Source organism: Oratosquilla oratoria, chromosome 3, assembly GCF_046742065.1.
Source record: "Oratosquilla oratoria isolate Oo_2021 chromosome 3, ASM4674206v1, whole genome shotgun sequence".
NCBI lineage: Eukaryota > Metazoa > Arthropoda > Malacostraca > Stomatopoda > Squillidae > Oratosquilla > Oratosquilla oratoria.
In genome coordinates this window covers 41974968-41998665 of record NC_134779.1, presented here as the reverse complement: position 1 = coordinate 41998665, position 23698 = coordinate 41974968, and the positions used below count along the sequence as shown (strand labels likewise).

At 39.7% G+C, this 23698-nt stretch overlaps 1 protein-coding gene across 1 annotated transcript in view; it reads right to left on the bottom strand.

The window, feature by feature from the left end:
- Nucleotides 1–23698, bottom strand: part of RNaseZ (ribonuclease Z) — a 39278-nt gene that overhangs the window by 4720 nt on the left and 10860 nt on the right. Inside the window, exons 2-8 of the mRNA XM_076180290.1 lie at nucleotides 21093–21238; nucleotides 19877–20063; nucleotides 18776–19043; nucleotides 17581–17726; nucleotides 9643–9802; nucleotides 1280–1793; nucleotides 133–342 (exon numbers count right to left, since the gene is read on the bottom strand). Of these exons, the coding sequence (XP_076036405.1) occupies nucleotides 133–342; nucleotides 1280–1793; nucleotides 9643–9802; nucleotides 17581–17726; nucleotides 18776–19043; nucleotides 19877–20063; nucleotides 21093–21238 (1631 nt within the window). The remainder of the gene's footprint in view (nucleotides 1–132; nucleotides 343–1279; nucleotides 1794–9642; nucleotides 9803–17580; nucleotides 17727–18775; nucleotides 19044–19876; nucleotides 20064–21092; nucleotides 21239–23698) is intronic.

The following is a 23698-nucleotide window of genomic DNA, read 5'->3' as shown; positions in this document are numbered from 1 at the left end:
CATCTATTGTTGGCCCCACAATAAATCTATCAAACAGTCCATTACCTCCAGTCTCTTTTGCAGAGGACCTGTGGCACACATTTAGCATATATCAATAATCCTTAAGTATCAATTACCTAACACAGGACATACCTAAGATTCAACAGTATTCCTGATGTATTTCTGGTTTTATTAGGGATACAGGATCCAGTTCCCAGGAAGACAATATGAGGGTGCTCTTCTCCACTGGATTCCTTCAACTCTCCAACAGAGTCCTTGAAGGCCTTGAGTGCTTCTTCAAAACCTTCATTGTCATAGCACTCCTGGATATAAGTCTTCGGATCAATAATAGTTCCTATTTCCCTGAGTAAATAATGCATAAATCTATAACCATATCATTCAATAAAAATAAGCCACATTAATTCACATAAAGACAAATGCGTGTTCATAAACCAAACATAAGACACTTGCAGCACTGCACATAAGTTCAGAGACTGATGTCATCATGAACTAAGGAAATTGCATGAGATGGAATACCAGTTAGGTTTATCTGTCAATTGAAACCAATGATATGTGTATCCTAAAGAAGGGGAAAGATGTAAAATGGTTTTTATATGGTTTAATATCACAAACTCCTCCCGTCAGAAGGGGCAGTGCCCCTTACAGAGGACTTCGTAGCATGGAATTTAATGAACCATGCCCTTGGTTCACCAGTGGCAGGATTCAAACCACCATCCCCTCAACCTTCACCGCAAGTAACCACACCTAACCCGCTCAGCAAGGCAAAAATGACAGAGATATGGAATGTAGTGAAAAAGGAGGGGGAAATGGGAGAAGAGGAAGAATGGATGTGGTTCGAGGAATGTGCAGAGATGATGTATGGGATGGGAGGATGAGATAAAGAATAAGGAACACTTATAGTAATACAGTATAATACTGATAGGCTGAAACAGTTAAGGAAGGGGTGCTACACAGATGAAAAAATAGCTTGGAGGCAACCTGAATAAATAAACAATTGCTACCCACTAAAGAAAAGTTTAATCCTTGTCTCCTGCCCACTTCCCAGGTCAAATGCAATGCAGCATGACACAGCACATCCACAGCAGGGCTCCACCACTTTATTGACATTGCAACCCTCCCTCTTCATCTCCTCATGCAAAAAATAAAGAGGAGAAATCCCTTTGTACTGTGTCAATCTATAGTCCATTAACAACCATTCTCAATTCATGCTTATTTCTTACCTTCTCACTTCCCTGCTCAACAGACATTCCCCTTTTACTCAAAGGTCATAAACTCTTACCTTTGTAATTTTTTTCTAGGTCGTAAGTAATAGGTAAGTAGAGTCCTTCCTTTGGTCACAGGCCCTGTTATATGTTTGTGCGATGTTTCAAGACTTTTGTTACCATCATTCACTTCACTTCCACAATTGACATTATCTTGCATAGCCTTTTCAGGCAATACACAGTTGGAGTCTCTTCTTAACAAATCTGAGTCTAAAGAGTCTTTCAATGGGAGACTCTTGTCCTGCAAAAGTGGGAAAAGACTCGGACTGAGCAAATTTAACTTGTACTGGATTCTGTGTATAGCTTCTGACCCCATGCAGGTGTTCTGATCATTGATGAGTATGTGTTGTGTGGAGGGAGAGAAACGAGCCATCCACTCTTGATAGCGAGGATCTTCTACAACTTCCATGGATGTGAAGTGCACAACTACTTCTGCCAAATCTGCATCACTCTGGGCTGTGGACTGGTAAGGCAGGAATTGGGGACTTGCTAACAATGACTCTAGATATGCCTTACTAGGTGCCTCCACCACTGTCAAATACAAAAAGAAAAGAAAAAATCTATTACTTAAAATCAGGCTGCTTAACAATGGTAACACTAACAGTAATAACTGTTGCCTTAAGTTTCACTGACTGAGCACCCACAGCCCCCACAGCAGCTGGCAACAGTCCTCTGGCTCTCCTACAGATCCTCATGAATAAACTTTAGACTGATGCTTGTGTTATGTCTCATGGGGGCAAATTTATATGCATAGCAAAAATCATAAGACATATTTTACAGAAATATATGTAGACAATATCAGAATAAAAAACAAGGACTTCACCAAGCCCACCTACTAACAAAGCATGACAGATTGTCACAAGGTAAAGATTAAGTTCCAGAGAGGGTGAGACCAAGAATGAATTCAACATTATATGACCTACCTTGCGCATGTGTAGAAAGAAAACAGCACTATGCAGGTTTAGAAAGTAGCTTGATATCACAAGGGATATTTATTTTATTAGTACCAAGCAAGTACCAATGGGCAGGGAGGTGGGGGGTGGGGTAGTATGTGTGAGTAAATTTTGACGCAGCCCGAAGGGATTTTCTCCCCGTCCTCTCCTTATATGCAAGAGGGGACGGAGAGGGGGGGTCGCCGATTAAATGAAGCGGCCTTGCTGTGGATGTGCTGTGTCTTGCGACACTGCTTCTGACCCAGGGCGGTGGGCAGGGTGCAGGGATGACCCGTCATCCAGGAGGTGCTCAGATGAGAGGGAGGGTGGGGGTGTGTGTGGAGTGTATGTAGGGATGAAATGGGTGGGAGTGTTTTTATGCCTTTCCCTTTTAGGCTACCTCCCTTGTAAGGGGGAAAAAGCCTTGGTATATGTATGTATGTATGTAGTACCAAGCAAACCCCTTTTTATTTCTAGCATAGGAATTTGTAACCTATGGCTTACCCCAAAAGGATGAAGCCAAAAAAGTCAATATAAGAGATAAAAATTATAATCCTCACAAACCCCACTGGGAACCTAAATGTTTCACAGAAAATGGGGAGTAAAATGATAATACCAACTGGCACCCTAAATGCCTCCTTCATTGGTGGATGCAGTCACCCATGTTTCACAGAAAATGTGAAAAAGAAAGAAAAAATGCAAAGAAAACATATACAAAGAAAATTTAACAAGGCTGTGGCACCTGCATCTAATTGGTGTACAATTCTTTATATGTTGCCAATGGAAAGTGGTAGAAGAAGAGCAGTTGCCAGATTATGGAAACTGGCAGCTTAGCTGTCCATCTTGCAACACCACCACAAGTATGTAGCTGTACTGAATACAACATATTCTGCATACCTAAGTAGAAATGGAAGCATACACATTGTATGAAAGTGACAGTTGCCAATAAGTCTATTGAAATAAACACCTAGTGAGGATGGACCCTTTATCAGTATGACATTTCACTTGTTACGGCTTTTTCAAGTACATAGTCGTAGTACACACAGCTGAGATTAAATAAGAGGAATGGGGGGAGGGAGAGAGGGTGGTAGGTGTCACAGAATACAAGGAAAGGTTAAGGATAGGATGGAACAATTGGCTGGGTGAAGGACATTAGCTCACAGCCAAGGAACAAAAGGAAGAAGAAAATAAGAAGGGTATGCAATTGTCTACTGAGGGTGGACAACAACTTTGAGAGGAAAAAGGGGATTTTGGAGGGCAACAAGGGATAGCTTAAAATTTTGTTGGCAACAGGTATTAGAAGAATTAGGTGGGGTGAAATATTGAACATGCCCCTATTTTGTTCAATTGTGTTGGTTCTGTGTATGATGGCTACTTCCAAACATTTTCTACGGATCTCGTCAGGCTCTTGTATCAGAAGTTCTGCATTCTCCCAGTCCATCAACTGGTTGCTACTGTTCCTGTGTGCAATGCATGCATTGGTGGTGACATCATGGTGGACATTGTATAGATGTTCTCGGATCCGGGTTTTTAGATTGCATGATCTAAAAAGCTGCCATCATACAAAGAACCAACACAATTGAACAAATTAGGGGCATGTTCAATATCTCACCCCACCTAATTCCTCTAATACCCATTACTAACAAAGTTTTAAGCTATCCCTAGTTGCCCTCAAAAACCCCATTTTTCCTCTCAAGGTTGTTGTCCACCCTCAGCAGACAATTGCTCACCCTTCTTATTTTCTTCTTCCTTTTGTTCCTCAGCTGTGAGCTAATGTCCTTCACCCAGCCAATTGTTTCATCTTATCCTTAACCCTTTCTGTTCCCAGACATTTGGTCCATCTTCTTAACCTTTCCTAGTATTCAGTGATTCCCCCATATCACCTACCTACCTCTCTTTCTCCCACAATTCCTCTTATTTAATCTCACATCAAAACTGGCACCCTTGGGGACTACATTAAAAACAAGACCTTTGATCAGTGCTACAATATCAGGATACCTAGGATGTGTTGAATGGGAAAGGGGAGTACTTGTGGATACCTGAGGTAAGCTAATACAGTGAAAATTAGTGAATATTGAAAGAAAATGGAAATAAATGAAAATAGGCCAGATGAGACCCACAATGGCATATCAGCAAAATGAAACATAAATAAGAGCATGGAGACCCCACTGGGGCCACTAGGCATAGGAAGACAATTAGATAACTACAAAGAAAGACAATTTTTGGGCTTTAGGTATGAAAGAGGTAACTTGAGTAGAATTATAGTTGTAAAGAGGGAAATGAGAGCTTTGTTAGAATTTGTCTCAAGGGTCTGGGATTAACATGAAGTGTATTACAAAGAGATCAGTGAATTAAAGAAAGAAAATGCTGAAACAATTCAGGAAGTGAATGCCTCCCAAAAAAATGAATTGGCTGAGGTAAAATGTGAACATGAGGAACTGACAAGCAAAGATACCAAAAACAATACAACCATAAAAGAGGTAAATGAACAAATGACGGTATTGACCCAAAAAATTGGAGGAAGTATAGATGAGGAAAAAATATTGCAACTCAAAAAACATTGGAAAGATCATGAAAAATATAAGGTATCTTTTAAAGAAATTGTTCAGCAAAAAATACAAGAGAAAACTAAGGAAACAGTCATTCAAGTAATCAGAGAAAAGGAAAATTTGGCAAGAGATATAGTAAACAAAAAGAAGTGTGTAGTAGTATTTGGTCTAAAAGAAAAAAGAACCTAGTTAGATTTGTGAGAGAAAAAGAAGAGAAAGATTTAGCAATAGATTTTTTGAAAGTAACACAAGATAAAGAGCAAGAATTAGAAAATGAAATAGAGGAAGTGCATAGAATAGGAAGGTATGTACAAGGAAACTGACCCCTAAAGATCAAATTAAGGTCACGAAGGGCAGCAGAGGAGATACTAGAAAGAATAAATTAGGTAATACTGAGCACTATAAAGATGTATGGATAAAAAGAGATATGAACCTTGAGGAGAAGACATTAAGAAGTGAAGCTAAAGAAAAAATGAGAAAAGAATGGAGCCTGAGAAAAAGAAGTTCATTTGGAGTGTTAGACATGAGATTGAGAAAATGGTATCTTCAAGAAGAGGAAACAAAAGGAACAAAGAAAGAAATGGAGAGTGCAGAAACTTCAAAGTGGCTTATAAATAAATGGTTTAATTTCAGGATCAAATGAGCTTAACCACTTCAATACGGGACTTAAATCTCGCGGGCAGCAGCCGATGCCAGCCGTACGACGTAACGAAATAATATTCGCATCATAAAATATAGTCGCCGCTTATATCGATCGTTCTCTCTTTCACCCGCGAATTTTGAAAACCACAGAGAATGGGATTAAGGGCGCATTTGGGAGAATGTAAAAACACAGGGGCGACTACAATAAATATAATCAAGACGCCGATATGGCAGCGTCGCGAATCCACTTGCTCCTCATGACGCCTACGTGTGCGGCACCGTATGGAAGGGGTTAATGATTATTTGTCAGAAGCAAAACCAGACATAATGGCAATTGTAAAGACAAAATTAAGGGGTCCACTATCATCTAACAGTGTTGGAAATGGATTATATAATTACTGGCTTAAAAATAGGAAAAACAGGGTGGAGTCATGTTCTTGGCTAAGAAAAATTTAAATGTGATGAAGGTTACAAATGGAGGGAACAGTGTGGAAATGATCACAATAAGAGTTGAAGATAAAGACATGAAAGAATGTTTCTAATGATCTATGTGCCCTCAAAAATGGGTTCTTGGAGAGAGATTACTCTAAGATGTTAGAAGATACAAGGATTTCATTAAATGGGGCGCTCAAAGATAAAGGAAATGTAGTACATATGGGGTATTTTAAATGTAAAGAAATCTGTTGGGAAGAGATGACAGTCAAAGGTGGAGAGGAATTATGGGGAAATGTATTACTTGACATGACTATGGAAAATACAATAACACAATGGGTAAAGGAAAACACCAGATATATAAATATAAAGAACAATCAAGACTGGATTTATTTTTTATGTCAGAACCTGAAATTGCGGATAAAATTGAATACAAGATAATTGGGAAAAGTGCCCACATATTACTTGAACTAGAACTAAAGGAGGAAATATATTTGGAGAGAAATGAGAAATACAGAAAAGAGAGACTGGTATATAGTACAATGGACTTTGTGAAACTTAAGAATTTTTTTCAAGAAGTTGGGATAAACTTCACAATGAAAAGACACAAGTGGAAGAAAAATGGAAGATTCTGAAGTAAATCTATAAAGAAGGGGTGGATAAATATGTACCAAGACACAAACAGGAAAAGGAATATAATAAATGCTGGTTTATCAGAAAGTGCAGCAAGGAAAAAAAAGAGAGATAAAGCTTGGAAAAGATGAAAAAAATAAGAGAAAATCCTAGAAAGTGGCAAATAGATATCAATGAAAGGAATGAATATGTAAAATTATGCAGGGAAGAAAAAAGAAATTATGAAAAAGACATAATAGAAAAATGTAAGGATCTACCAAAACTATTCTATAGATATGAGAATGGCAAATTGAAAAATAAGCATGAAGTAGATAAACTACACCAAGGTAACATGGAATAAACAGAAGATATAGAAATGGCTGAGGTCATGAGTAAACATTTCAAATCAGTTTTCATACATATACCAAAAGCATTTTTCCCCTTACAAAGGAGGTAACCAAAAATAACAAAGACATAAAAACCACTCCCACCCATTCCATCCCCTACACACTCCACCCCCATCCCTCCCTCTTATCTTGGCTCCTCCAGGATGATGGGTCATCCCTTCATCTCCCCAACTGCCCTGGGTCAGAAGCATTGTCACAAAACACCACTTCCACAGCTAAGCCGATTCATTAAATTGACGACCCCACCCTCTCTGTCCCCTTGTGCAGAAATGGAGAAGATAGGGAGAGATCCTTTTGGGTTGTGTCAATTTATTTTACACACATACTCCCTCACCCCCCATCCCCAACACACTCCCTTTCATGCATCACAGCATTATCCATATACAACTATTCTCCATTCATCCCTATCTTCTGTCCTCTCCCATCCTTCTTCAACAGACATTCCCCTCTTTCCCAATGCCCCTTTTACCCCATCCATCAATCTCATCCTTGGTGGACCCCTCATGTTCAATTCTTCCACACCTCTTTTACTAGTCTTTCTTCACTCATTCTTTCCATGTGTCCAAACCATCCCAATACTCTTTCATCAACACTATCTCCCAACTCCCTTTCCACCCCCGTTCATCTCCTCTCCTCCTCATTTCTCACTCTATCCAGGCTAGTAACCCCTATCATACTTCTCAGGCACATCATCTCAAACACATTCAAACTCCTCTTCCTTTCTTATGTTCCATGTTTCTGCACCATACGCTGCTGTCGGCACAATCACTCCTTCATACAATCTCCTCTTAGCATAAATGTCTATTTCTTATTACACTTCATCCACCAAGGCATTTACTCGCTTCTCTCAATCTACATTCTACCTCCACCTCCACTCCCTTTCCCGCCACATTCGCACCCAAGTATCTAAAACTATCGACTTCATCCAGTCTTTCTCCCTTAACCCCTTCCATACGGTGCCGCATACGTAGGCGGCATGAGGAGCAAGTGGATACGCGAGGCTGCCATATCGGCGTCTTGATTATATTTATTCTAGTTGCCCCTGCGTAATGACATACTCTCTAAACTGTCTTCATCACATTTTCTATGGTTATCAAAATTCACGGGTGAATTGAGAACGATCGATATAAGCGGTGACTATATTTTATGATGCGAGTATTATTACGACACATCGTACGTCTTTCAGCTAATGCTGCCCGCGAGATTTTGAACCGTACTGAAGAGGTTAATACTCACTTCCAGTCTGCTGCCACTTTCTCCCCTTGTAAATCTCATCACCTTACATTTACCCACATTTATCTTCAACTTCCTTCTTTCGCACACCCTTCTAAACTCTGTCACACACTTCCTCAATATCTCCTCTGATCCTGCTACAAGCACAGTGTCGTCAGCAAACAGCAACTGGTTTATCTCCCACTTTTCTCCATTTTCTTTAACCATCTCCAATCCCCGACCCACAACTCTCACATTTACCTCTCGCACCATCCCATCTATGTATAAACTGAACAGCCGAAGAGATATAACACATCCCTGATGAAGTCCCACCTTTACCTCAAACCACTCACTCTCTCCATTTCTGATTCTAACACAAGATCTACTACTCTCGTAAAAACTCTTGACTGCTCTTAAAAGCTTTCCTCCTATCCCATATATCTGCAATACCTCCCATAGCGCCTTCCTGTCTACCCTGTCATAAGCCTTTTCCAGATCCATAAAATTTGGGAATGGAGTCAGAAGTGGAAAGTGGATTTCAACATCAAGAAATGGAGTATAATGGAATTTGGAAATAATTAAAACAGGATATCAGGACAATATAAAATCAGTGAAAAGGATGTAAAGAAAGTGGGATTTGAAAAATATCTGATAAACAGATAAACCAAATTGTCGGAGAAACCTACAACTTGCTGAGGTCAATGAAAGTGGCAGTTACTTATTTGGACAAAGAAGTGGTGAAGAAAATACTAGTCACACTGATAGGACCAAGACTGGAGTATGCAGCAACACTATGGTCACCCAGTACCAAAAATATAAGGAAAATTGAAAGAATTCAAAGAGCAACTATGAAGATGGCCCCCACACTTTCAGATCGGTTATACTAAGAGCTGTCAAAACTAGAGTTACTGACCCTGGAACAAAGAAGAGAGGGAGGAGACTTGTTGACCATCTATAGAATCACAAGAGGCACAGAAGTCCTTGATAGAGAAGACTTACTAAAATGGGATACAAGAAATACAAGAGGACATGGAAAGAAACTCAAAAAGGACAGTTATAGAAGACCTGAAATAGAACAGCTTTCCCCACAGAGTGGTGGATTGGAACAACTGAACAAAATAATAGTGTGGAAAAACCATACACAAATTCAAGAACAATTTAGATAATGCAAGATACAGATGGGACACCACATACATAGCTCCCTCTCCCTTAAAATACAACTAGGTAAATATACATACATACACATACCAATGAAAAAGATGTAATAAGCAAAACATCCTTTTGGTCCTTGGCTGTGAGCTAATGTCCTTCACCCAACCAATTGTTCCATCTTATCCTTAACCTTTCCTGTTCTCAGCATTTGGTCCATCTTCTTAACCTTTCCTAGTATTCAGTGATCCCCCTATACTCCCTCCCTACCTCTCTTCCTCCCACAGTTCCTCTTATTTAATCTCAGTTATGTGTATTATGACTATGTACCTGAAAAAGTTGTAACAAGTGACACATACTGATAAAGGCTCCATCCTCACATGGTGTTTATTTCAATAGTATACACATTCATTAAAAGAAAACAAAAATGAAAAAATAAACATACCTATGAATACAGGTCCAGGGTCATCAGGGTTTGTGACATCACAAGCCCTGACTACGTTCCCATTGGGCAGAGTGACATCATTCCCACGTTTCAGCTCTCCAAGTAGTGGACCTGGTGGCACTCCAAACTTGACACATTTCTCTAATATTAATGCACCTGCCTGCAAACAAAAACAAATAACTAAATATACATGCTTATACCAAGAAGACTAGGTGATAACATACACCCACCCTTCTCCTATTCATTACCCATTTGTTGTCCCTTCTATCTTAGCTCATTGTGGATGACAGGTTATCTCCATTTCCCACCCATACTCTAGTTGGTAATACAGTAAGCCAAAGCACCTCCACAGCGAGGCCCAACAGCTGAGGTTGGTCTAACCCCACCACTCAATAATCTCCATGGCACATAGATTAATTTTCATCCACTGTCATGCCTAATGAGCATATAATAGACATTAGGCCTGAATTCAGTAAGAAACATGTCTCATGATACTATAGATGACATTTCAACCCTGACTCTTCATCACAAATTGCCTCCACATTTATAAAACATGTATTAAAATCTGGAAAATTTCAATATTAAATAAATTGGAGCCAATTTTTTCATCCTATTCCATACAAAAGATATATAAGATATATACAAAAGATATATATACATATACCAATGGCTTTTTCCCCTTACAAAGGAGGTAGCCAAAAAACAAAGGCATAAAAACCACTCCCACCCATTCCATCCCCACATATTCCACTCCCATTCACCCCCCTCCCTCCCTCTTATCTTGGCTCATCCTGGATGACGGGTCATCCTGGATGACGGGTCATCCATGCATCTCGCCCACTGCCCTGGGTCAGAAACAGTGTTGCAAGACACAGCACATTCACAGGAAGGCTGCTTCATTTAATCAGCAACTCCTCTCTGTCCCCTCATGCAGAAATAGAGAAGATGGGGAGATGTCCCTTCGGGTTGCATCAAATTATTTTTCACACATAATCCCTTGCCCACCCCACTCCCTTTCATGTATTACAGCATCATCCATACACAACCATTCTCCATTCACCCCTATCTTCTGTCTTTTCTTATCCTTCCTCAACAGACATTCCCCTCTTTCCCAATGCCCCTTTTCCCTCATCCATCCATCTCATCCTTGGTCGCCCCATCATGTTCACTCCTTCCACCTCTGCCTTCCACACCTCTTTTACTAATCTTTTTTCACTAATTTTTTTCCATATTTCCAAACCATCCCAACACTCTTCAATCAAACCTATCTCCCAACTCCCTTTCCACCCCCATTTTCCTCTTCACCTCCTTGTTTCTCACTCTATTCAACCTAGTAACCCCTATTATACTTCTCAGGCACCTCATCAGAAACACATTCAAACTTCTCCTCTCTTCCTCTCTTATACTCCATGTTTCTGCCCCATACAGTGATGTCAGCACAATCACTCCTTCACACGAGCAGCGATTTAAGCAACACATATCGAAAACAAGCTCTGAACTGCTAACTAGCACTTTGCCAACAGATGAATTTGGAACCAACCAACCCTACATAGTTGTTTACAAAAACAAGAAGGGAGATTTATCATTTGAATGGCCGACAATGTAACTGTCTTTGTATCTTTATTTTTTTCACAATCAGTTACTAAAAAATGGAAGGAAAAATGAAGATAAAAGGGACAAGGAACCAACAAAACAATGCCTAAACGTACGTAGAGTTGAGTCACCGCTTGGCGTTATTCCAAAAAGGACATACCTGAATGAAACACCGAAGACATACCAAAGGTTTTAAAGAAATGTATTTTCTGGATCTGATAGGGATAATACTAGTATGTATAGAGGGATAGATATGGAAAGAGAATCTAGGATTAAAAATATAATAAGAAATAGGGAAATCAACAACTTGTCAGATGAAATAATCGAACTTAAAAGTGAATGCAAAATTATATACAAAGAAGTAGCCCTATTAAGAAAGGCCATTGAAGAAAATAACAGGGAAATAGATGAGTTGAAAATGGAACTAAATAGGATAAAGGGAGAAAATGAAGATATGAATAGGAATGAGGCATTAAAGAAAGAGATGAAGGATGAAATGCAGGCAGTGATCGAGAAAGTGGAAGAAAAGATCAAAGAAAATGACTTCCAAAAGATAAAACAGTCGAAAGTAGAACAGGAAAGTAAAAATTTTTCTTTTAAAGAAATAGTGAAGCAGCAAGGCAAGGAGAATGCTAAGGAAACAGTAATCCAAGTGATTAAAGAAAAAGGTAATTTGGTCAGGGACACGGTAGACAAAAAAAGATGCATTGTAATCTAGGGTATTAAAGAGGAACATGATGTTCCTAGATATCAGAGAGAAAAAGAGGAAAAATAAATTGCTAAAGAAATTCTGAAAGAGAGCCAAGAGGGGTGACAAAGCATACATAAAGAAATTGAAGAGACATATAGGGTAGATACAAAAAAAAATTTAGGCCACTAAAAGTAAAACTTTGGTCACAAATGATTACAACAAAACTAGCAAACAGTGAACAACACAAAAATGTATGGATAAAAAAGAAATGAGCAATGAAAAAAAAAAATAATAAAATAAAATAAAACTTAGAAATGAACCAAATGAAAAGCATGAAAAAAGAACTAAGACTGAAAAGAACTTTTTTTTTTGGAGAGTACTGCTGAAGAAGAAGATTGTGAGTCACTACAGAGTGATCTCAATAAAGTATGGGAATGGAGTAGGAAGTGGGAGATGGAATTCAATATTAAGTGTAGTATAATGGAATCTGCAAAAGGCAAAAAAAATGAATAGTGGGATCATATAAATTGGGAGAAGAAATAAAAAAAAGTAGAAAATGAGAAGAACCTAGGAGTCATTATAATGAATAATATGTCCCCTGAGAAACATATAAACAAAATCTTTGGAGAAACTTATAATTTAATAAGAACAATCAAAGTGGCATTTACATACCTGGATGAAGAATTGGTGCAGAAAATACTAGTCACTTTGATAGGACCAAGATTGGAATATGCAGCGCCGACATGGTCACCAAGTACAAAAAAATGTATAACAAATCTTGAAAGAATACAAAGAGCAATTACAAAATTGGCAACAACACTCTCAGAACTATCATATGAAGAGAGAATAGCAAAACTTGAGCTATAAACATTAGAGCAAAGAAGAGAGAGAGGAGACTTGATAACTATTTATAGAATCATGAAAGGCATAGAAACTATTGATAGAGAGGATCTAATAAAATGGGATAGTAGAAATACAAGAGGACATGGAAAGAAAATCAAGAAAGACAATTATAGAAGAGACCTGAAAAAGAACAGCTTTCCCCACAGAGTAATAGACATTTGGAACAAGTTAGATGAGAAAGTGGTGTGTGCAAAAACAATACATGAATTTAAAAACAGTCTAGATAAAATGAGATATGAAGACGGGACACCATGAGCATAGCTCCCCTTCCCATAAAATACAACTAGGTAAATACATTCAAACTCCTCTTCCTCTTTTATGTTCCATGTTTCTGCCCCATACAGTGATGTTGGCACAATAACTCCTTCATACAATCTCCTCTTAGCATCCATTCCCAAATGTCTATTTCTCAATACACTTTTTAATTTCCTCCACCTCCACTCCTCCCTGTCGTGCCACATTCGTACCCAAGTATCTAAAACTATCCATTTCCTCCAGTCTCTCTCCCTTAATATTCACTTCCAGTCTACTGCCACTTTCTCCCCTTGTACATCTCATCACCTTATTTTTACCCACATTTATCTCAACTTCCTTCTTTTGCACACTTTCCCAAACTCTGCCACTAACTTCCTCAATCCCTCCTCTGATCCTTCTACAAGTGCAATGTCATCAGCAAACAACAGCTGGCTTATCTCCCACTTTTCTCCATTTTCTTTAACCGTCTCCAATCCCTGACCCACTAACCTTGCATTCACCTCTTGCACCACCCCATCCATGTATAAATTGAATATTCAAAGTGAAATAACACATCCCTGATGAAATCCCACCTTTACCTCAAACCACTCACACTCTCCATTTCTAATCCTAACACAAGCTCTACTACTCTCATAAAAACTCTTAACTGCTCTTAACAACAGCTTTCCTCCATATATCTGCAATACCTCCCACAGTGCCTTCCTGTCTACCCTGTCATAAGCCTTTTCCAAATCCATAAAGGCCAAAAAAAAAAAAAAAAACATCCTTACCTTTCCATAAAGCTTTCTCACATATCTGTCTTACCTCAAAAATCTGATCCATGCACCCCTCTACCTGTCCTAAGCCCACACTCTTTCTCATCAATTATTCTCCTAATCCTCTCAATCAAGACCCTCCCATAAGCATTCAAACTACTGCACTCACACTTATCCCCCTTTCCCTTGTAAGGTGGAACTATACGGGCACTCCTCCAGTCCTCTGGCACTCTACCCTCTTTTAAACAAACATTAAATAACCTCACCAGCCAGTTCATCATCATTGTACCTCTTTTTTTTTTCCAGACATTCTGCATGACATCCATCCAATCCAGGTGCCTTACCTGCTTTCATCATCTTAACAACTGCCTTCACTTCATCTTTCCTTATTTCTCCTCTATTTCCCTTACAGGAGGTACTGAGGAAGTTAGTGTGAAAGAAGGAAGCTGAAGATAAATGTGGGCAAAAGTAAGGTGATGAGATGTTCAAGGGGAGAGAGTTACAGCAGGCTGGAAGTGAGCATTAAGGGTGAGAGACTGGAGGAAGTGAATAGTTTTAGATACTTGGGTGCAAATGTGGCAGGAAAGGGAGGAGTAGGGTGTGGAGGTAGAATGTAGATTGAGAGAAGCGAGTAAATGCCTTGGTGGAATGTAATGAGAAATAGACATTTGAGAATGTATGCTAAGAGGTTATATGAAGGAGTGATTGTGCCAACAGCACTGTATGGGGCAGAAACATGGAACATAAAGAGAGGAAGAGAGAAGGAGTTTGAATGTGTTTGAGATGAAATGTCTGAGAAATATGATAGGGATTACTAGGCTAGATAGAGTGAGAAATGAGGAGGTGAGAAGGAGAACAGGGGTGGAAAGGGAGCTGGGAGATAGGGTTGATGAAAGAGTATTAGGATGGTTTGGACATATGGAAAGAATGAGTGAAGATTAGTAAAAGATGTATGGAAGGCAGAGGTGGAAAGAGTGAATAGGAGGGGGTATTCTAGGATGAGATGGATGGATGGGGTGAAAGGGGCATTACAAAAGAGAGGAATGTCTGTTGAGGAAGGACAGGAGAGGACAGAAGATAGGGGTGGATATAGAAGGGTTGTGTATGGATGATGCTGTGATGCATGAGGGGGAGTGGGTGGGGGATGCGGAGTGAGGAAGTTTGTATGAGAAAAAAATTGACACAACCTGAAGGGATTTCTCTCCGTCTTCTCCTTTTCTGCATGAGGGGACGGAGAGGGGGGGTCGCCAAATTTATGAAGCGGCCTTGCTGTGGATGTACTGTGTCTTGTGACACTGCTTCGGACCCAGGGAAGTGGACAAGATGCAGGGATGACCCGTCATCCACGAGGTACCAAGATGAGAGGGAGGGAGGAGGGTGGAGGGGAGTGGAATATGTAGGGAATAGAATGGGTGGAAGTGGTTTTTATGCCTTTTTCTTTTTGGCTACCCACCGTGTAAGGGGGAAAAATCCCTTAGTATATGTATGTATGTATTTTCCTCACTCATCACTCATTTTCTGAGCACTTCCCACTGCAACTACCTTTCCCTTCCTATCCTTCTTCACATTTCGCAGCTCCCTATAATACTCTGTCCACCTTCCTTTTACTGCCATCTCTTCCATTATTATCTCTCCATCTGCACCTTTTACCTTTTCTTCTCTACTTGATTCACCTCCTCTTCCTTTCTTAATTTCTTTCCAAATCATCTTTCTATAACTTTCAATTTTTTTTGTCATACTCTTACCCCATTTCACATCTGCTCTTTTCTTTGCCTCCTTTATCTTATGTTTTACTTCTCTTTTTTTTATTTGTACCTCTTATATGATTCTCTCATCCTATTTTGTAACCAATCTGTGAAAACTCGTTTCCTTACTTCTACAATCTTCTTTGCTTCCTCATCCCACCACTCATTACCCTTCCTTCTATTTCCTCCTGTCCTCCTTGTTCTACACATCATCTTTGCATACCCTGTGACTCCTTCCTTGAACCATCCCCATTCCTTCTCCACTCCTAGTTCTACTCTATCTTTCACTTCCTCCCACTCCTCTCTGCTTCTTCTTGTACTCCTTCTCCTTTTCTTTCTCATTGAAGCAGTTCACTTTAAGCACCTCCCTACCTTCTTTCCTTTTCCCCTTTCTCCATTTATCCTCAACATTCAACTTACATTCCACCAAATTCCTCATGAAACTCTCATAAAAACTCTTGACTGCTCTTAACAGCTTTCCTCCTACCTCATATATCTGCAATACCTCCCACAGTGCCTTCCTATCTACCCTGTCATAAGCCTTTTCCAAATCCATAAAAGCCCAAAAAACATCCTTACCTTTTCATAAAGCTTTCTCACATATCTGTCTTACCACAAAAATCCGATCTACGCAACCCCTACCTGTCCTAAACCCACACTTCCTCACCAATTTCTCCCTCTGTTCCTCTCCTTATCCTATCAATCAAAACCCTCCTATAAGCCTTCCCAACTACACTTAACAAACTAATCTTTCTGAAACTACTACATTCACAATTGTTCCCCTTTCCCTTGTAAAGTGGAACTATACGGGCACTCCTCCAGTCCTCTGGCACTCTACCCTCTTTTAAACAAACATTAAATAACTTCACCAGCCAGTCCACCATCACTGTACCTCCCTTTTTTAGACATTCTTCATAACACCCATCCAACCCAGGTGCCTTACCTGCTCTCATCATCTTAACAACTGCCTTCACTTCATCCTTCCTTACTTCTCCTCCATTTTCCTCACTCATCACAGTCATTTTCTTAGTGCTTCCCACTGCAACTACCTTTCCCTTCCTATCCATCTTCACATTTAGCAACTCCCTAAAATACTCTGCCCATCTTCCTCTTACTGCCATCTCTTCCATTATTATCTCTTCCTCTGCACCTTTTACCCTTTCTTCTCTATTTGATTCCCCTCCTCTTCCTCTCTTAATTTCTTTCCAAAACATATTTTTATTACTTTCAAAATTTTCTGTCGTACTCTTATCCCATTTCATATCTGCTCACCTCTTTGCCTCCTTTCTCTAATGCTTTACTTCTCTTTTTTCCTTGTACCTCTCATATGATTCTCTTGTCATATTTTGCAACCATCTGTGAATGCTTGCTTCTTTTCTTCTGCAACCTTCTTTGTTTCCTCATCCTTCTATTTCCTCCTTGCTCCACACACCATCTTTGCATACCCTGTGACTCCTTCCTTGAACCATCCCCATTCCTCCTCCATTCCTAGTTCTACCCTATCTTTCACTCCCTCCCACTCCTCTCTGCTTCTTCTTGTACTCCTTCTCCTTTTCTTTCTCATTGAAGCAGTTCACTTTAAGCACCTCCCTACCTTCTGTCCTTTTCCTCTTTCTCCATCTATCCTCAACTCTCAACTTACATTCCACCAAAAAATTATCTGATATTCCCACACTCTCTTCCCTTAAAACATGTACATCATTAACTCTTCCTACTATACTCCTGGTTACCACTATATAGTCTATTAACACCCTGTCTATCACCCTTCCATCCACCACCCTCTTCCATGTGTACTTATGCTTGACGTTCTTCCTAAAGACTGTATTTGTTATCATCAGCTCTCTTTCTAGACACATCTCCACCATCAACTCTCCACTACGATTTTTTCCTGGAACTCCTCATTTCCCAACCACTCTGTCTATTGGTTCAGATATAGACAAGACACAATATATATACATATATAATCAAATAAAAACTTTAAATAAAAGTCTAAAACCTTTGGTGGTGGTTGACATATATATGCAACAGCTAGGTTTCGGGTAAGAACACTTTCTTCCTTCTTGGGTCTCTTTGCCATGACTGCTGCACCATCCCCTCCAGTCCTTTTCCCATTCCCTCTTTCATGGGCATAATAGTCAACACCTGAAAAGAAATGTATAAAAAATATAAATTCACAATAACAAAAAGAAAATTAAAGTGTCATGACCTGACCTACAACATGAACATAAAACTGGGAAATGGAAGTGACCCTAATTTACTCTCTCTTGTAATCATGTAAATACAATTACTAGGAATTCAAGTAAAAACCACTACAGGTTTAGTATATCTTTTGTACTCAGTTTCTGAAATACACTAAGGTGGCTGACCATACAACCACTGGAAGAGTGATCTTCATGTGCATATACAGTTCAAAGCACTGTGGCTTGGGTTTGAATAATTATTGCCTTGAATTTCATTAAGGAGAAAAACTACAGCCCCACAGTAGCTGGCAAGTCCTTGGAACCTCCCACAAATCTCTCTGGGAAGAAACTTTGGACTGTTGTGTGTATAAAAGTGTAAGAAATACAGATGAGGTTCATAGGGAGAAAGATTCTGGGCCTCATTCAGAGATAAATTGTCAGAGTTTCAGGGCTGCACTTCCTGATAGAAGCGAGGAAATTGATGGGTTTTGAAAATGGGTACTTTCCTTGCCAACGATTCATACTTGGCACAGGGACCTTCTTTCTCTGCAAGATGAACATGTTTTGATAAAATACCATAAGATATGGTTCAAAGTGCTCCTCATCTTTACATGAATTATAAACTTACCAACTTGGTACATATCCCAAAGGCTTTTCCTTGTAAGGGGGGAAAGCCTTTGGGATATGTACCAACTTATCTCCATGGGCATATGATCTAAAAAGCTTAATAAGACAATGGCAATATCTGTTTGGCACTCAGTGATGTGGCCAGCACAGTCAGTGGGTATAGCCTAAGACACTGGTCTTACTTGTACCCATAAACACATTTTGGATCATACCATTACCTCCACACTCAAGTATCTCAACTCCTTCTGACATAACAAGTATCTTGCCAACACAACAGAGGATAAATGTTTCATTTTCAATCCCAATGTATCTACAAGACTTCCCCCTAATATTGGGCCTTTGGATAAACGAGTCAGTGAATACAAAAAAAAGGTAAAAACTTACATTCTTCAGTTCCATTTAAGTTGCCTGCAGATGTTGAAACTTGGGAGGCTGTAGTATCATGACCAGCTTCAGTTTTCACTTCAAGGTTTTCTTTAACTTCTGCTTCTTCCTCTGAATTACTCATAGTGGTAGCCCACAAAGGCACATACTGAATGCTAAGTGGATCTTCTTTGGAGCCGAACTTTCCATCATTGGATGTATAATGATTGTAACTGATGTTTAAATTTCTAAACCTGATAAAATGTCGAGTATCGAAGTACAAGGTTTCCTGCAAAGAACATATAGAAGCCATATATCAACAAAAGCCTGAAAGGCACAAGATATCATAATTATTTCAACATTAATCAAAATTATATAAAGATAAATAAAATTTGCAAACCATATTACTGAAATTTAAAACAAAATTAAATGTCTTCTGGAGGTATTACTTAAGCCTATATATCTATATACCAAAAGGCTTCTTGCCCTTATAAGCGAGGTAGCCATCAAAGGCACCCACCCACCACCCATTTATTTTACCTTTTATCCTAACTCCTTGTGGATGAAAGGCCATCCCTGCATTTTCCCCACTGCCTGGGTCAGGAGCAATCCAGCAAGACACAGTACCTTCTTAGCTGGGCCTGACAGCCCATACTGGATTACCCCTACCACATCATTATATAGTGATCCTCCTTTCTTGTCCACTCATGAGTAACTACAGAAGACAAGGAGAAATCCCTTTGGGCCATGTCAATTTATCATCTATTAACAACAATTCTCATATCACACCTATTTCTTACCTCTCCCTTTTCCTGCTCTACAAATGTCACTCTTTTACCTGGGCCCCCTTCACCCCATCCATCCATCCCTCCCATTCTTAGTCTTCCCCCAAATTTCTTCCCATCCACCTCTGCCTTTCACACTCCTTTTGCAAGTCTTTCTTCATTCTTTTCATATGCCTAAATCACCCCAGTATGCTTTGATCAACCCTTTCTGGCAGCCCTCTTTCCAGCCTCACCTCCTCATCTCACTATCCATGTATGTAGGCACATAAATTATTTCCAATGAGATTAAAAATATATTATCACCTGAGCTATGTTAACAATTGTCCAAATCCCTTACTATGCCAGGAGGTCCATGCAGAGTAATTTCAGGGACTCCAGTGTCCTGAAGGGTCAACAAAAGCCCAGGTAATCCTCCAACATTTTGCCAAGATTTATGAGTCACCATTATGTGTTCCATCATACTCAACTTGACCTTGTGCTCGTATGCCATGCGTTGACATCCTTCTCCACAGTTGAAAAGGTACCTGAAAGGAAGTTTACATTAATAGCAGTATATTTCAATCTTTACACAAGTAGTAGTGGCATGTGTCAATTAATATGTTGTCTCATGTCTCTATTGCACAAGACCCACGGCAACAGCCATCAGATTGACCCAAAAGTCAAAAGAGAATTAATTTTGTGTTGTTGTCTGGGTAGGTTAAGGGGAGGGGGGAATGTAGGATGAGAAGCTCTGCATCTTCTGTATGGTAATTACGTCTGCTACAATTCATGTCTATGACCAAGCTTTTTCTGTTGGTACTATTTCAGTGTAGGCTGAATTTTGTCAAGCCAATGTTGATTAATAATAACTAATGCTTCAATCTTCAACAACTGGAAACTCCCAGCCTCATAATACCAGACAATAGTTCTTGAGCCCTCTCAAAGATCTATGTAGTGAGAAACACTGGACAATGGTGTGTAGTTTATTAATATGGGACTTTTTTTTTTACATCGCTGGCATATAATATTAATTGGAGCAGTTTCCAGTTTTTACTTCTTTTCTGTGTGAAAAAGTGGAAGAAATACTATTGAAAATGATGGTGGGAGATCTTGGGTCCAGTCCAAAGACTGTGATATGGAGATGAGGGTGTTGATGGATTTGGAAAATGGGTAGAAAAGAAATGGTTCTTTGACATCCATTTTCTATGACCACCACTTGAAGGTACCCATCACTGGTCCCCAAGTGTTCATTACAAATATAATGATAAAGACATTAGAGAATATAACAAGAGTACGATTGACAGAGACCTTAGAAAAAACTGGGATTATATTGGCTATTTGGTTTTAAGTCTGGGAGATTAAGTATCCCAAAGCTTTTGATCTTCCATGACAATTACTGAGGTCTCCTGCTAAGAAAGAAAGGAGTACATGAAATTAAAATACTTGAACTCTATAACCCTTTGCCTAAATACCATATAAATCTTTGTGAAAATAAAGAGATGGTGGCATGTTTAAAAAGCAGTTGAATAAGCTCCAACAAATATAAATACTACAACGTATTCTTATCCTATTACCTGGCATGTTCCGTAAAGACATAGAGCGATCTTGGTGCTCCAGGAGCTCCTGAACCTAAGACCTGTAAGTAAACTGTGGAAGGTGGATACTTCTTGATTCGTTGTTTCTTGGCAAGTCGAGCCTCTTGAAGCACTTTGACATCAACCTGCCAAAGTAAATAAACATGCTAGTAATACATAAATACATACATACATATACCAAGGCTTTTTCCCCCTTACTAGGGAGGTAGCCAAAAAGGAAAAGGCATAAAATCATTCCCACCCATTCCATCCCTGAAAACACTCCACACCCCTCCACCCTCCCTCCCATCTTAGCACCTCCTAGATGACGGGTCATCCCTGCACCTTGTCCACTGCCCTGGGTCAGAAGCAGTGTTGCAAGACACAGCACATCCACAGCAAGGCCGCTTCATTAAATCGGCGACCCCCCATATAAAGGAGAGGACGGGGAGAAATCCCTTTGGGCTGCATCAAAATTTTGCTCACACATACTACCTCACCCCCCATCTTCCATATACAACCATTCTCATACATAAATAGTCGAAAGAAAAGAAATACCAATGTAATGATGGGGCGAGTATTCATACAATATGCCAAAACATATTGTATATATCTAACCCATTTACTGCTAACAGTTACTTAAATTTGTTTTGTGTTGCCAGGTAATTTTATTCAATAACGAGTATACTTCCTTCAAGGTAGAAGGGTTCAATTGATCACAGTTTACCCTTTCACTCCTATTCACAACTTATCATCTGTCCTGAGTGCTACCAGGGATTTCCAATCACTCGTGGGAAATACTCTACTCAGTAAAAGGGTTAAATCTCACTTAACATTCTCACCCCTATTCATAATCTACAATTTGTTCTGGTTGCTCTATATTTAAAGATTTTTTTTTTTTAACATCTTATACACTAAATATGGAACATCCCCAAAACAACTGCACTTGCCCACATCCACATTTAATGCAATAATAATAAAAAGCAAATTTAAATTTGGTTACTACAATGTGTCAGTCCCATTTTTTAATCCCCTAAGGCATTTATTTGCTTCTCTCAATCTTCAATTTACCTCTACCTCCACTCCTCCCTTTCCTACCACATGTGACCCCAAATACCTAAAGCTATTCACTTCCTCCAGTCTCTTTCCTTTAAGACTTACTTCCAACTCACTGCTATTCTCTCCCCTAGTACATCTCATCACCTTGCTTTTACCCACATTTACCTTCAATTTTCTCCTATCACATACCTCCCCAAAATCAGTGTCATCAACAAACAGCAACTGGGTTGTCTCCCATTTCTCTCCATTTTCTTTAACCATATCTAGTCTCCTGCCCATTACCCTCACCTTTACCTCTCACACCACCCCATCCATGTACACATTGAACAGCCATGGTGACATGACACATTCCTGACACAGTCCTACCTTTACCTCAAATCACTCGCTCTCTCCATTTCACATTCTAACACAGGTTCTACTACTCTCATAAAAACGCAACTGCTCTTGACAGCTTTTCCTCTATTCCATATATCTGCAAAACCTCCCCCACAGTGCCTTCCTCTCTACCCTGTCATAAAGCCTTTTCCAAATCCATTAAGGCCCAAAATACATCTTTACCTTTTGCTAAAGCTTTCTCACACATATGTCTAACCACAACAACCTGATCCACACAACCCCTACCTTTCCTAAACCCACACTGTTCCTCACAAATTACTCCCTTTCTTCCTTTCCTAATCCTCTCATACTACACTCAACAAACTGATTCCTCTGAAACTACTACACTAACATTTGTCCCCTCTTCCCTTATACAGTGGAACTATACAGGCACTTCTCCAGTCCTTTGGAGAAATAGGCATCTGAGAATAGATGCAAGGGAGATTTATGAAGAGGTGATTGTGCTGACAGCTTTGTATGGGGCAGAGACATGGAATTTAAGAGAGGCAGAGAGGAAAAGTTTGAATGTGTTTGAGATGAAATGTCTGAGAAGTATGGTAGGAGTTAGGTTAGAATGAGAGAAATAAGGAGGTGGGGAGCAGAGCAGGGGTGGAAAAGGAGATGACAGATTGGGCTAATGTAAGTTTGATTGGGATGGTTTGGACACATGGAAAAAATGAGTGAAGAAAGATTAGTAAAAGAGATGTGGAAGGCAGAGGAGGAGAGAGTAAACTTGAGGGGACAACCGAGGACGAGATGGATGGATGGGGTGAAGGGGGTAGAGTGGGAGTAGAAAAGAAGATGACAGATTGGGTTGATATAATTTTAATTGGGATGGTTTGGACACATGGAAAGAATGAGAGAAGAAAGATTAGTAAAAGAGGTATGGAAGGCAGAGATGGAGAGAGTGAACATGAGGGGACAACCGAGGATGAGATGGGTGGATGGGGTGAAGGGGGCACTGAGAAAGAGGGGAATGTCTATTGAGCAAGGAAAGGAAAAGACAGAAGATAGGGGTGAGTTGAGAATGGCTGTATATACATGACAGTGTTATGCAAGGAAGAGAGGCGCTGGGGAAAGGGGTACTTATTTGTGAACAATATTTTGACACAGCCCCAAAAGGATTTCTCCCTGTCTTTTCTTTTTCTGCATGAAGGGATGGGGGAGGGGGG